General features: G+C 33.5%; 1 protein-coding gene across 1 annotated transcript; it reads left to right on the top strand.

Moving 5' to 3' along the window:
* Positions 1-215: 215 nt before the first annotated feature.
* LOC106086454 (cell death protein Grim) lies at positions 216-1287 on the top strand. Its single transcript, XM_013251137.2, has one exon. It carries the CDS (start codon positions 449-451, stop codon positions 989-991), a length of 543 nt encoding a protein of 180 aa, XP_013106591.2. The 5' UTR covers positions 216-448; the 3' UTR covers positions 992-1287.
* Positions 1288-15320: the final 14033 nt, after the last annotated feature.

Raw genomic sequence — 15320 nt, 5'->3', positions numbered from 1 at the left:
ACCGCCACTGCCGTCATCTCTTCAGTGAATTGTATTGGACTCTGTCAATGCGTTGAGTGTACCCTGCTTCTGTGTGTGAATGGACTGTTGCGCTTCCTGGTGTCGAGTAAATAGTAAAATGCATCTTCAACCGCCAGGAAGCGGCAGCAGCAGAGGCAAATGTTATAAAATACTGTGCCACAAGGATATGCACAGTCAGTCTTTTGAAAGTCTAGCACGAGACAACATTCAACCTTGTAGTGAAGGATACAGTCCCAAGTGTTATAAATATATTCAACCTTCATTTGAAAGCGCATGAACAGAAAAATAGACGTAATTTTTACGTGAAAAATTTTTTGGCGCCAAAAATTTACTCAGAGCAAAACATAAAGAGAAAATCCAAAATAAAGACAATTTTTCTAGAAAGTGAAAATTAAAAAAAAAAAAATAGTAAAGAAATTTTGGTAAAATGGCCATTGCTTACTTTATACCGGATCAGGCGAAATTACTGGCAGGTCGCCGCCAAAATCGCGAGTCGGCCAACAATCATAACAACAACAGTCCAGGGCCCACTAATTCCTCAACCGGTAGTCCTGCAGCCAATTCGAATCCAGCCTCCTTCAATCGAGGCTATGGTACCACCATCAACCTAACAATGCCAACAACAAGTTCTGCAGCCGAATCGGCTGGTTGTTGGGATTTCCTGTCACAGGTGTTTTGTCATGCCCTGCGTTTTTACCATGACTCATCCCAAATCCAACCAACGGTCATACAGATATCGGTGAATTTCCAAAGTCAAACAGCGGCCAACAACAATGACAACACAGCGAGCCAGGAAAATTCAACAACTGCAAATGAAAACGTCAGCCCAGCTACAGAGAACTCAACCAATGCACAAAATGGCAACAGCCCACAGCAAGAGACAACTATGCCGACGGCTCAATTATCAATACCAAGACCAATAAACAAGGAAAAATCCAAAGCAAACACCAATGGAAAAGGGAAAAATTAATTTTAAACCAGCTATGAGTATAGACTCAATAGTAGTTTGTATTTTTTTATAAGCATTTTATTTTTGATAGTATCTTCTGAATTCTCATGAAAGGGAATTTTTTGTACTGAAAAAGAATGCCGTCGCTCTTAATATGGCTACAGATTTTGTTTTTTACGATTTTCACTTTTTTTGTTATTGTAGCTCTTAGAGGCTCAATCAAAGCGTATTGTGATTCCAAAAAAGTAAACCAATAGTAAACTGATTTACCAAAGTTTCTAACAAAAAAAAAATTAAAACACAAAAAATAATTTTTCAAACAAATCTTAAGAAAAATTGCAAACTATTCATAAACATTTCTTAAAATAACGATAAAAAATATTTATAAACTTAAGTATGTATAACAGCTGGTAAAGTGATGATGACAAATTTCTAAGAGTAGATTTTTTTGTACAATATATATATATATATATATATATATATATATATTTTTTTTTTTATTTATTTTTTTTTTTTTTGGAAAAGTGAATTTTTTTGGAAGTACTTTTGTTTTTCTTTTTTTTTTTTTATTTAGAAAATCTTATGCCAAGTTGAGTGGAGATATAATTCAATAGTAAAAAACAAGGTTTCGAGGAAATGTTTTTAAGAAAAAAAAAATAAAAATAAAAAAATATTTACAAATATTTTCTTAAAATTGTATTTTATATAAATTTTAAATTACTTATTGGAGAAATATAAAAAAATAAACAAAATTCTTATTCAAAATTTACCTTGTCTGTTTAATTTTTCGAATTGGGAAAAAGGTTTATACATTTTTTGAAGATTTATTAAAGAATATCAGTTTTTTTTTGTTGCTTAAAATTTAAATTTTTACATAGTTTTTGTTTCAATATACTTAAAAAATACCTTAAAAATTAAAATTTTAATTTTTGCCAAATTCTTCAGTTTTTCTTATACAAACATTTTTAATTTTATTAGTTGCTTTATAAAATATGGCGAAAAACAAATAACTCTTTAAGTAATGAAGTTACAAAAACACAACGAAATTTAAAAATTTTAAAAAGTTTTTATTAAAAGAGATAAAGCACTGCAAAACCATGCACATTGGTTAAGATTGGAAATTCGTAGACCAAACCCACTTTTTACTGATTAACAATTTTAACATTTTGTCTGAAGTCCATTATCAGATTAAATTTTCCTTAAATGTATATGATTACAAATTTTCAGTGATAAAACAAAATTCTTATTGAGAACTTATTTTTAAATAAATGTCGTAGTATTTTTGACAATTTAATAAAAAAAAATTATTAGAGAAAACTTTTATGCATTTTCTTTTTCTAGAAATATTCTCTAAATGGAATGATGTCTTTAGAAATATTCGTTAAACGGTATGATGACTCAAGAAAACATTTTAATAAAAAAACAAAAAGAAATTTTGTGCTTAGAGAACATTTTATAGACAAAATTCGTAGAAATAAAGAAAAAAATCTCCTTTTCACATCCTTATAAGAAATTTAACGGAAATTTTGTAGTTCTTAAACATTTTATAGAAATTTATTCTTTACCAAAAAAAGTTATTAAATATTGAAAGATTTTATAAAAATTTGGATTTGATGAAAAAATTTATTTTTAGAAGGACATTTTTCCTCAAATTTTCAAATTTAGTAAATTCGTCATCAAAGAGTTTTCTTTTGGAAAATTCCGTTAAAAATTTGTCATATAAAATTTCTAATTTTTTCTTTGAGAAATTATTTCCCCAAGCTAAATTTTTTGACTCGGAAAATTTTTATTAAAATTTAATTCTGTTTGTCTCAGTAATTTTTGTCAAATGGTTTTTACTTATCTCAAAGCGGTTTTTTCTGGAAAATTTTATTAACATTTTGTCATAAAACGAGTTTTTGTCAAATTGTTTTTGGTTGGTTTACATGATATTTCATTGAAATTTTCTTTGAGAGACACTTTATTTGATGTTTGATGTTCTCTGAATAAAACCAATAAAATGTTATCCTTTGAGATCATTGACATATTGTGCTTAGCCAAATTTTTATTAAAACTCAGACTTTTGGGAAATATTATAATTTGCGTTTAGAAAAAAATAGTTGGATTTTTTTTTCTATACAAAAATCTTAAAGAACTTACTTTAAGATAAATGTTAGATAAACTTCAATTCAATTTTGACATTGTAATAAAAAACTTGTCATTAGAGAAAATTTTAAAGAATTTTTTTCTCTAGAAATATTCAGAAATATTCTCAAAATGAAATGATGACTTGAAAAAGAAATTTTAGAAAAAACATTCGGATAAGAATTGCGCCTTGTAGGGGCTCAAGAAATCAAGACCCAAGATAGGTTTATATGGCATCTATATCAAAACATTTACCGATTTGGCCCATTTACAATCCCAACCGACCAATATTTGTGAAAAATTTGAAGCGTCTAGCTTAACTCCTTCGAAAGTTAGCGTGCGTTCGACAGATGGACGGAGGGACAAGGCTAGATCGACATAAAATGTCATATCGATCAAGAATATATATACTTTATGGGGTCTTAGACGCACATTTCGAGGTGTAACCAACATTACGAAATTAGTATACCTCCATCCTATTGTGGAGCGTATAAAAAAGGTTTAAATATTAACAAAGTCGTTGTGATTATTTTGTCCTTCAGGATTTCCAAGCTTTCAGTGTTAATATCCTTTCATTCTTTTTCTATTAAGTCATCAGAATTCTGTGCATAAAATGAAGTAAATACCTATTGTAAATAATTGACAGACAAAAAGTAGGTTAATATATTTTAAATTGTTTCAAAGGAAACTGGAAAATATTTACACTTGGCTTGATTTACATTGCAATTAGCAGTGTTGGATTTATGTATGTGTTTTCCACTTGAACGAAAAATGTCCGTTGGAAAAAGAAAAAAGTAAAAATAAACTGATTTGAAAGTAAAGAAGGCTATTACACTATATAGAGTACAACACAAAATAATAATGATATACATGATAAAGTTATTATTCACCACTTACATACATAAAAAAAAACATCAACCAAACATCGGAGTGGTTTTTCTTTGTTTTATAATTATTCATTATAATTAGTTGTTTTTATTTTTAATATGTATTTTTCTGTAAACAAGCGCTTTACGCCCTTTAACAACAAATAAATACAAATGAATTTGAAGAAGAATTATGTATATTATGTGAAATTAAAAAAAAAAAAAAATCATTGTAAAATGCTAACATGTCATGTATTCGTAAAGGAATCAATATAGAAATATGTATTTCATTATCGTGATGAATAAAATTAGATTCAATTAATAAAATACACAAACAAACAGCAGTTAGAGTGCTTTCTACGGACGTATAGATGGACATGGCTAGATCGACTTAAAATGTCATCACGATCAGGAATATATATACTTCATGTGGTCTTAGGCGAATATTTCAAGGTGTTACAAACGGAATAACGAAATAAGTATACCCTATGGTGGAGTGTATAAAAATAATTTATAAATATCAGTCAGGCCAGCCACATTTGCACTATTACAACCAAGGGACTTACAATAGTGTACAAACTAATTTTTAAGAAAAAAAAAAATATGACAAACAGGATTTTACCATTTTGATATATTTTAGATTTTAAATAGATTTTCTTATATGACATTTTTATAAGAAATATGTGTGAAATTTTCAAATAAAAACTGAAAAAAAATTAAACCAGTATTTCTAATGGTATTTTTGAAAGTATGTATAATCCTTATATGAAGAATTGTGAGACTATTTCATTAATTTTAGTCACATGAACTAGCCATCGCAATCGTTGTATGTTGAAATAACATACAACATGCATAACTTTGCCGACGGTTTTATACAGTTTGTGTTCTTACGACGCGCAGTGGTTCGGGATCGAAAGACATTAAAGAATTAATCTTTGGGATAACAGATAACAGCTTTCTTTCAATTTTATTTTTACTTCCAAAGCTATGTATAACGTTAAACTCCTGAGATTTAATGTAGCCTTGGAAGTAAAAGTTAAAAAAATGTTGCTGGATATTTAAGAGAAATTTGAGGTAAAAGTTGAAGTTTTAATTTTTTTACAAAACGCATGTAAAAGTTTTTTTTTCTTTCATTCAAAGTCTACACTTTTTATATTAGAAGGTCATGTCTTGGTAAATAAACTATTTGAACTGATATGGCCCATTTACAATTCCCAATGGCCTACGTCTATATAAAGTATATGTGCAAAATTTGAAGCGTATAGCTTTACGCTATCGTGATTTCAACAGACGGGCGGACATGGCTAGATCGAATCAGAATGTCGAGATGATCCATAATAAATATTCTTTATGGGGTCGCAGATCAATATTTCGAGGTGTTACAAACGGAATAACTAGATTGATATACCCCCTGCCAATGGTGATGGGTATAAAAAAATAATTTTTTAAAAATCAATAATTAGGACTAACGAATATACCGAAACACTTTTTTATGAAAATTCTGAAATTCTGCATCCCTGATAATAGATATTTTTTTGCCTCAGTTCCTTTTTATCAGTACCAAGGTTATAATAATGATTTTGTTATATTATTACAAATAAGTGCTCAATCTTGAGCTTCATCGAATGTTGTATGTAATGACATTTGTACTACCGGTAACACAGATGGTATTCCTCTTGATAACTCGTTAAATTTTAGCAGCTAAAAAATCTAAGGATAATGAGTTATCGATTATTTTACATGCCAAAAATAATGACATGTACTTACCAAATTTTTTCTGGGATATAGTGTCAGTAAAAAATTGTCTTTCAGAAAACATATACCTCCTCCTATTAGATCTCGTCAAAGAGAAATTTCGGATTGCCTTTGATAATAGTCTTGTGAAGAAATTGTAAGCTCTTATTTTTTAACTATATAAATAGCGTGTTATGCTGTTAAACACTATATGCAATTAAGGGCGACTCAACAAATCACAATTAGTAAACAGTTCGCAACCGTACTATAAACATGGCACCAAGTAAGTTTTTGCCAACAGACAATAAATGTCCAGTAGAGAATGTGGGTGTGTTAGCCATAAGGCACGATAGGGCACAGATACGTCTTTTTGATGCACCCTGGTTAAGTTCGTGACCGGGTCAAATCGGACCATATTTGGATACATCTGCTATATAGACCGATTTTCCGATAAAGGGTCTAATGCCCATAAAAAATCATTAAAAAATTCAAGCATTTTTTTGTTTACATCACCTGTTTAAGTTGTAGAATGGTGTTTATTTACTCAAGATGAAGAATTTCTCTTGTCGCAAAAAACTTTCAATGGATTTTTTTTATATATAGCTGTCGTATAGACTGATATACCAGTTAAGGGTCTGAAGCTCATAAAAGCTTTATTTATTACCCGATTGAAATTTGAAATACAAAATTCAACAGTGGCTTATATTTATGAGACCACTCAATGTCCGTGCCGCATTTGGGTGCATAAGTTATTCAATTTTCATCGGATTGTCACGAAAGGGGGATTATTACATATATACCCGAGGTGGTGGGTATCCAAAGTTCAATAGCAAAAAGCAAAAGTCGAAGAAATAATAACTCTCAAATGAAATATTGTAATACTTTCAATGCATTTTTTAAAAGAAAGAAAAAAGTCGAAAAAATAATAGGGAATTCCATAATTTGTACTCTGTACTTAAAAATAACCTGGAAATTTTTTTTTAATAATACCAGGATGCCAGTAGATACCTTTGATTACATTTAGACGAAAATTGAACACAAAGTAAAAATGGACTACCCAAATTTCATAAAAACCCCAATACTACCCGCCGAAAAACTAATCATAAAATTTGATTGAATGTATTATTATTTATTCATTAGATAAACTTATGCACATGAATTCACAAATATTAGACACAAAATGAATTGCAGAAAGTGCTCATTTTTTAACCGATTCTCTCGAAATTTTGAAGGAAGGATTTTCTTATGACTCTCGATATCTGGTGAATTTCATTAAAATCGGCCCAGATTTAGATATAGCTGTCATATAAGTATGTACATTTTCACCCCAAGAGCCCCTGCAAGCGCATTGTTTGACCATTCTTGCTAAAATTTTGCTCAACGCTTTCCTCGACGACTACCACATTATCTGAAAAGTTTGCTCGAAATAGGTTCAGAATTAGATATAGCTCCTATATATATGTTCGTCAGATTTTGGGTAATTTGCAATAATGTTGTCATTTGTCAACCGTATTACAGTTTTAACACATTTGTTTGCCGAGATCCATCAAAATTGGTTCAGTATTGGATATAGGTCGTACATTGTACTTATAGGGTAGGTGTAGGGTATTATACAGTCGGCACCGCCCGACTTTTGCTCTTCCTTACTAGTTTCCCAATGCTCTATTGGGACCCTTCTTTGCAAAAGGGTAATAATCCGAATCGATGTTCGCTCATCGTTTTGATCGCATCTTCAACACGGTTGAGTGGGCAGCACTTATATGTTATTGCTAGGCACTCGCAAAAGTCAGCAAATATGTCCGGTTTGGGGTATCGGCCCTAAAAACTATAAATATTTAATTCCACTCTCTTTTAGACCCAAATTGACTTGGTGAGCAAATACGTCCTATTTGGGGGTTATTATGATTGTGGGACGTCCGCTAGACAGTTGGCCCCTAATGTTGATATCATGTCGTGGTCTACTCGCACAAACCTTTAATTTGAGCCCATATTTTCATAGTCGACAAACAAACACATGGGGGTGTTTTGGGGGATGGGCGGCCACTCAATGAGTTGACCTTGAAAATATATATCGGATTCGTGTTCCACTTTAAAAACCCTCTTATTTGAGCCTCATATTGGAATAATCCGCCCCCACACTTGGTCCCATATTTGGATATCAGATTCCTTTTCTACATTCAAACACCTTTTATTTAAGCCCCATATTCCCATGGTCAGTAAATAAGTTCTGTTTGGGGGGTGTTTTGGGAAAGGGGTGGACCCCCAGAAACGTGATCCCACATTTGGATATCAGATTCGTATTCTACTCGCAAATACCAAATCATTTGAGTCCCATATTGCCATGGTCGGTAAATATGTCCGATTTGGGGGTGTTTTGGGGCTTGGGTGGTCCCCCTAGCACTTGGTCCGACAATTGGATATCAGATACGTTTTCTTATCCTACATACCTTTCCTATATTGTCGTGATTGGTCTAAAGATATGTTTGGTAGGTTTTAGGGTTGGTCAGCCCCCCTAGGTTCCCCATCCGAAATTTGGATACCAAATTTTTATTTTTAGGGTACCGTGCACACAAAATTTCAATTCAATCGCACCACCCATCTCCGAGATCTGGCGTTTTTGAAAATTAGGGTAAGGGGAGGGTCCGCCATCCTTCAGATATCAAAAAAATGTAGTACCCTATTTTCACCAAGTTGTCATTATGCACCATCTGTGAAAATTTCAAGAAAATCGGTTCAGCCGTTTCTGAGTCTATAAGGATCATACAAACAAACAAACACAAATTGATTTTTATATATAAGAAGATTTTACCTATGTTTAAGTTCTCGCTTATTTAAAAACAAGTAAAAGCGTGCTAAGTTCGGCCGGGCCGAATCTTATATACCCTCCACCATGGATCGCATTTGTCGAGTTCTTTTCCCGGCATCTCTTTTTAGGCAAAACAGGATATAAGAAAAAATTTGCTCTGCTATTAGAGCGATATCAAGATATGGTCCGGTTTGGACCACAATTAAATTATATGCTGGATACCTGTGTAAAATGTCAGCCAATTCGAATAAGAATTGCGCCCTTTGAGGGCTCAAGACGTAAAATAGAGATCGATTTATATTTGGGGCTGTATCGGGCTATAGACCGATTCAGACCATAATAAACACGTAATGTTGATGGTCATGAGAGAATCCGTCGTACAAAATTTCAGGTAAATAGGAAAATAATTGTGACCTCTACAGGCTCAAGAAGTCAAGATCCCAGATCGGTTTATATGACAGCTATATCAGGTTATGAACCGATTTGAACCATACTTGGCATAGTTGTTGGATATCATAACAAAACACGTCGTGCCAAAATTCATTCAAATCGGATAAGATATGCGCCCTCTAGAGGCTCAAGAAGTCAAGACCCAAGATCGATTTATATGACAGCTATATCTAAACATGGACCGATATGGCCCATTTACAATACCAACCGACCTACACTAATAAGAAGTATTTGTGCAAAATTTCAAGCGGCTAGCTTTACTCCTTCGGAAGTTAGCGTGCTTTCGACAGACAGACGGACGGATGGACGGACGGACAGACGGACGGACATGGCTAGATCGACATAAAATGTCACGACGATCAAGAATATATACACTTTATGAGGTCTCAGACGAATATTTCGAGTAGTTACAAACAGAATGACGAAATTAGTATACCCCCCATTTTATGGTAGAGGGAATAAAAATTATTTATGGAAAATTGCTAACTCCAACGAATTATTGGCTATTTCGCCTATACTCATGAGTAGTTAGTTTTATTTATACAGTTAAGTAAGTTTATTTTCCAAATGCTTAAGAATTTTTAATTGATCGTGGATAAATATCATGAACTAACTTGCATTATATAATTAACTCATATGTATGATTAGCTTCTAGAAGGCGCATTTATTATTTGATTTGGCTGAAATTTCCGAGGTGATCTTTTTTATGATTTGTACGGCATGACAATTACGGTCCATATCGGTCAATAACTTCATATAGCTCCTATATATTTTTGAAAAAGTAATTCAAAGAACTTGACAAATGCGATCCATGGTGGAGGGTATATAAGATACGGGTGGGCCGAGCTTAGCACGTTTTTACTTGTTTTAATAAAATAAAACTTGTGTAATAAAATGCACATCATACATATATTCAAAATATTCATTGAAATCGATAAATTTGTCTTTTTCAACTACTTTATCAACATAACATCATGCTAATGTTGTCCTCAATTCACAAGGTCAAATTTTACATAACTACTGCTGATGGTAACGGTTCTTCAATTGCCGTTTTTGAAGAAAATTAGCACAATAATGTCACCAACATTATTGCTATTTCAGCAAATATACGGCTGCTGTATTAGCAAATATTTCGGTCAGCTAAATCAGTAATAAAAATCTGCTGAAAACAAATGCTGTGCTACTTTTTTTTTGTATGCCTGTTACTTGTTATGATTACTTTTGGCATTTTTTCGGTTTTTTTTAGATATATTGTTGAAAGAGATGATTGTAGTTTGTGGAATATTACTGTAAATAAGCAACCTGATGCTGATGTTTATATTTCGGAATTTGGCTGACATTTTTGTTATAACTCCACTTGCATGTTTGTCATTGATCTACTAATGTATACATTACTGCCATGGCCTTTTGGTGATTATGAACACCCAATGAGACAAATATTTACGTTTGTATATTACTTCTATTCCCACCACCATAGGATGGGGGTATACTAATCTACTTATTCCGTTTATAACACTTCCAAATATTCATCTAAGACCCTATAAAGTATATATATTCTTGATCGTCTCGGCGTTCTGAGTCAATCCAGCCATGTCCTTCCGTGCGTCTGTCCAAATTACGATAGCGGTCGAACGCGAACTTGACTTTTTGCACAGATACTTAATATCAATGTAGGTCGTTGGGGATTGCAAATGGGTCATATCGGTTCAGATTTTGCTCCCATATAAACCGATCACCCAATTTGACTTCTTGAGCCCATATAAACCGATCTGCCGATTTGACTTCTTGAGTCTGAACCAGCCTCAAGTTTTGCCCGATTTGGATGTAATTTTGCATGCGGTGTTCTGTTACGACTTTCAACAACTGTGCCAAATACGGTCCGAATCGGTCTATAACCTGATATAGCTACCATGTAAACCGGTCTCTCGATCATCCTTGTTCGGTTCCTAGAATCTTAATTTTTTTTGATTTGACAGAAGTTTGGTATCTAAAGTAGAATTATGCTATTCAACTAAATTTATTTTGTATACATTTTTAGCAGAGTGCATGTTGGCCAGGCCGAACTTAGCACGCTTTTGCTTGTTTCTTCTAGCATTCGCTTCATAATTAAGTCGCAGTCATTTTCAGCAAACAGCAGACTTTTCAGCAGTAAGCCTGCTGTTTTGAAATTGAAAAACCACTGACGTAATAGCAGAACTACTGCTGCAATAGCAGCAAAATTAAATACTAATATTCAGCAGAGAGTATTTGCTATTTTCAACAAACTTTTTGCTATGAGTGTATCCATTTATCAATCAGTGATGCCACCCCGAAATTTTATCCCATTGAAGTCACCCTTCACATCGCTTACTGCCGTAAAATTAATTGAGAAGGAAAATGGTTGTCGCTTTTGCATTTTGTACAAGTCGATGCACCAGTTTGTACATTGCCGAAAAGTAAAAACTTAAGCTTAAATAGACCCCCAATTAGCATTAGTTTTTAAATTCAACAAAGTGGATGTGTGACTGTATACTCTTTTGGAATCTACCTACCACATGGTATATTGTTGTCCATTTTCTTAAAATGCCATATTAATTTTCTGCATATGGTTCACACAAGAGTGCTTATTTGCTTGTCATGATTAGCTACTTTTTTCAATTTGGTTCGTATTCAGATACTGTCTTCATTTAGTTTTCAAACCCTTTAACCTTTGCTCTATGGATAATATGAAAATTTGAATATCATTCTAAAATGTTGACAGATGTTTAATTTTTTGGTGCTAAGAAAAAAGTTTTACTATATGCACCTTATCTGTTATGGAACATAAAATTAGGCTTGCCATGGTAACACTGCCGCCGTATTTGATGTCAAATGGTAGAATAATATCTCCCCCAACTCTGCTCAACACCCCAATTTTTGAAGTTCATATATCCTTCTATTTTCGTTTAACGAAAAAAAGAAACAAAAGGAGCACCATATAGAAATTTATTAATAGATAACATCAAAGACCAATATGTCATCACAATTAAACTTTAACAAATTCTAACAAGTCATGCCTTACAGACAAAAACGTAATGAAATCATAAAACTAAGCAGGATCTCTCACGACCTCTGCTGCCATCTCGATAGCTTTCTAGAATGAACGACTGAATGAGTATCGAAGTAGAAATCCAAAAAGGGTTAAATAAAAAGGTTATGGTTAAATGCCATTTGGCAAACCACAATCATATCATAATGTTTAGTCATGATGGGCTTAGAAAGACCAGACCAGACACACAGATAGACAGTTAGGCAATATTAACCAGGCAACACCCCACTCTGGAGACCACAAAGCCAACATCACACCATTGCCACAGTCATCAGTAAAAACCACCAACCACACAACCACTAAAAACAAAAGCTTTGCTCCTTTAGTTCTCCTCTAACCAGTGAAATGGCTTGGCAGCAATAGAAGGCTAAATGATTTTCCTTTTGGAACTAATAAACCAAACATCTGTGACAAATGATCCATTTGAAATGATAACAGGATTGCTGGTGTAAACCACTAAAGGCTACAACAGAGTTGGCAACAATTCTGCGTGGCAAGGGTGGTAGGACTCATGGAGTTTTCGCTTGTTGGAAATTATTATGCAAAACGTTCATATTCAGCGCTAATTTGCGGTTTATCTTAATTTTGAATCAGGAAAACCAACATTTTTTGGTTAAATTTAATTGTCTAAAGACCCAAAGGACAAAAATCAAGCAGTGAATTCTTACCTGGCTACCAGAGAGAGAGAGAGAGAGAGAAAGTTCGCTCTCTTGAGTATGAGGTGACACAACCCTTGGCTGCAAATGCATTTGGTCACAAAGTGTGTTTAGATTTATTGCAACTGATAAACCCAGGAAAATTACAGAGTTCAAATATGTTGCTGAAAACTGAATGACCATCCCTGAAATTGTTGCTGCTTTCCTTTGGTTTAAGTCGTGGGTTGCTTCTGGCTGGAGGTGGTACTGGTCAGTGGTTACTTTCTGATTTCTAATGCCCAACCCCGCCGTTGTAGGTGAGGAATTTTTTAACGCCTCCAATTATGTTCTGAAATTCCTTTTTCAAAACCATTTAACTTTATTTTGCCTTTTTTCTTGCTCTTGACCCAAGACAGGCAATGGAAGGAAAAAAGTGTCATTTGGGTGCTTTAAAATCGTGTGTAATTGTCGAAATTAGCGCGACATATGTAAGACTGATTATTAAATTTTATGGTAACAATTGCCATTGCCATATGGAAGGAAGGCATTTGCCAAATGCTCATAGGAGATATATGGGATAAAAGGCGTAAATTTTGTTCATGTTTTTCTTATGTAAGGAAATCGAGCACTAAGCAAATTAGCTGTTTTCAGCACAAAAACATGGTAAGTGTGCGGGAAATTATTTTAATAGCTAACAATTTTTAGATTTTAAAGGTTGGTCCCAACATGAGTTTTGATTAAGTCTGATTATGGTGTTTATTTCAGCGGGGCAACATGGTAAAATTGCTTGAAGAAATAAACTAGATAAGGTCATGGTCATACAAGAAAACAGAATTTACAGAAAAAAATTACTGACATTGAAAATTTAAGGAAATTTTACAAATGTTTTCAAAATTTTATGTTGGAAAATGTTGGCATATAAATGTAAATTAATTTGAAACCAAGTAACACCTCGAAATATTCGTTTGAGACCCCATAAAGCGCATATATTCTTGGTCGTCTCGACGTCCTGAGTCGATCTAGCCATTTCTGTCCGTCTGTCGAAATCACGATAGCGGTCGAACGCGTAAAGCTATCCGCTTGAAATTTTGCACAGATACTAAGTGTTGATGGGGTCGTTGGGAATTGCAAATGGGCCGCATCGGTTCAGATTTAGATATAGCTCCCATATAAACCGATTATCCCATTTGATTTCTTGAGCCCCTGGAAGCCGTAATTTTTTTCCGATTTGGCTGAAATTTTGCTACTAGTGTTCAGCTACGACCTCCAACAATTGTGCCAAGTACGATCCGAATCAGTCTTTAAACTGATATCTATATATATAAAAATGAATTTGTGTTTGTTTGTATGTTTGTTTGTTTATTTGTGGGTTTGTAAATTTGTTTGTTTCGCGTAGACTCAAAACGGCTGAAGCGATTTCTTTCAAATTGTCACAGATTGTTGGGAGTGGTCCGGAAGGAGCAATATACCTTAATATACCCTATATAATGTATCCTACCTATATACCCTAAAAGTACGACCCCAAAATAAAATGAACCGATCGGGACAATATGGGATTCAAATGAAAGGTATTCTGGAGTAGACTACGAATTTCATATTAAAAATTGGATCCAAATGACGGGGCCCCCGACCCCAAAACCCCCTAAAATTGGTTTATTGGATGATAATAACAATATGGGATTTGAATGAAAGGCATTTGGGAGTAGATTAGGAAAATGGTCAGGAAGGAGGAAAAGGCTTTTTAGTTTGTTTATATTGTTGATATCAAAAGAGGACCGATAGGGACAATATGGGTATCAAATGAAAAGTATTGGGGAATAGAATACGCATTGGATTGAAGTATGCAAGGGGTCGTCCAACCCCAAACAAACCTATTGCATGTAAATATCAATATGGAACTCAAATGAAAGGTGATCAAATGTACGCAAACGAGGGCAAGTTTCTTTGGTTGTGTTAAGAACAATTCCAATTTCGAAATGACATCTTGATAACGAGATGAAGGATTGCACCATATGACTTGTGGTTGTTTAACAAATGAGACCACCTTTAATTGTTTCGCCATGAGAGGAGAAATAAGCAGCATCATTTAAGCAGATCCTAGATGGCACGTCGTAAAAATTGATCAAAATTTATTTTTTTGAGATATTTAACATTTATTGTTCCTTAATTTTTTAATTTATTTGCATAAAATTGAATGGAAATAAAAGTCATTCAAAACCAATTGGTCGACACAAACAATAAATAAAACTAGTTTAAGAGCAAATTAAAATGGGCGTAAAGGAAAATTTTTTATCAAAATACTGAAACTGATTCTCCAATTTGACTTTTAGATCTCCCGATTTGACTTAAATGATTTGATTTAAACCAATCTCCCGATTTGATATCTTGAGCCCTTACAAGCTGCAATTTGTGTCCGATTTTGCTGAACTTTTACATAATGTGTTCTGTTATGACTTTTAACAATTGTGCCAAGTACGGTCTATTCGGTAAATTAATCTTGTATACCCCCATCTATTGGGGGTGTAACATCCAGAAGGAAAAGGGATAGACCCATTGATAAGAATACCAATCGACTCAGAATCACTTTCTGATTCGATTTAGCTATGGATGGCTGTTCAACTGTCCATGTTAATTTGTGTACAAAGTACAAGAGGCAATTTTCATCAGA

Source organism: Stomoxys calcitrans, chromosome 1 (assembly GCF_963082655.1).
Source record: "Stomoxys calcitrans chromosome 1, idStoCalc2.1, whole genome shotgun sequence".
In the NCBI taxonomy this organism is placed as follows: Eukaryota; Metazoa; Arthropoda; class Insecta; order Diptera; family Muscidae; genus Stomoxys; species Stomoxys calcitrans.
This window is presented reverse-complemented; position numbering and strand designations above follow the sequence as displayed.

What these genes read in the sequence shown, in the direction of transcription:
- LOC106086454 (XM_013251137.2), top strand. Translation starts at nt 449, where the DNA reads ATGGCCATTGCTTACTTTATACCGGATCAGGCGAAATTACTGGCAGGT.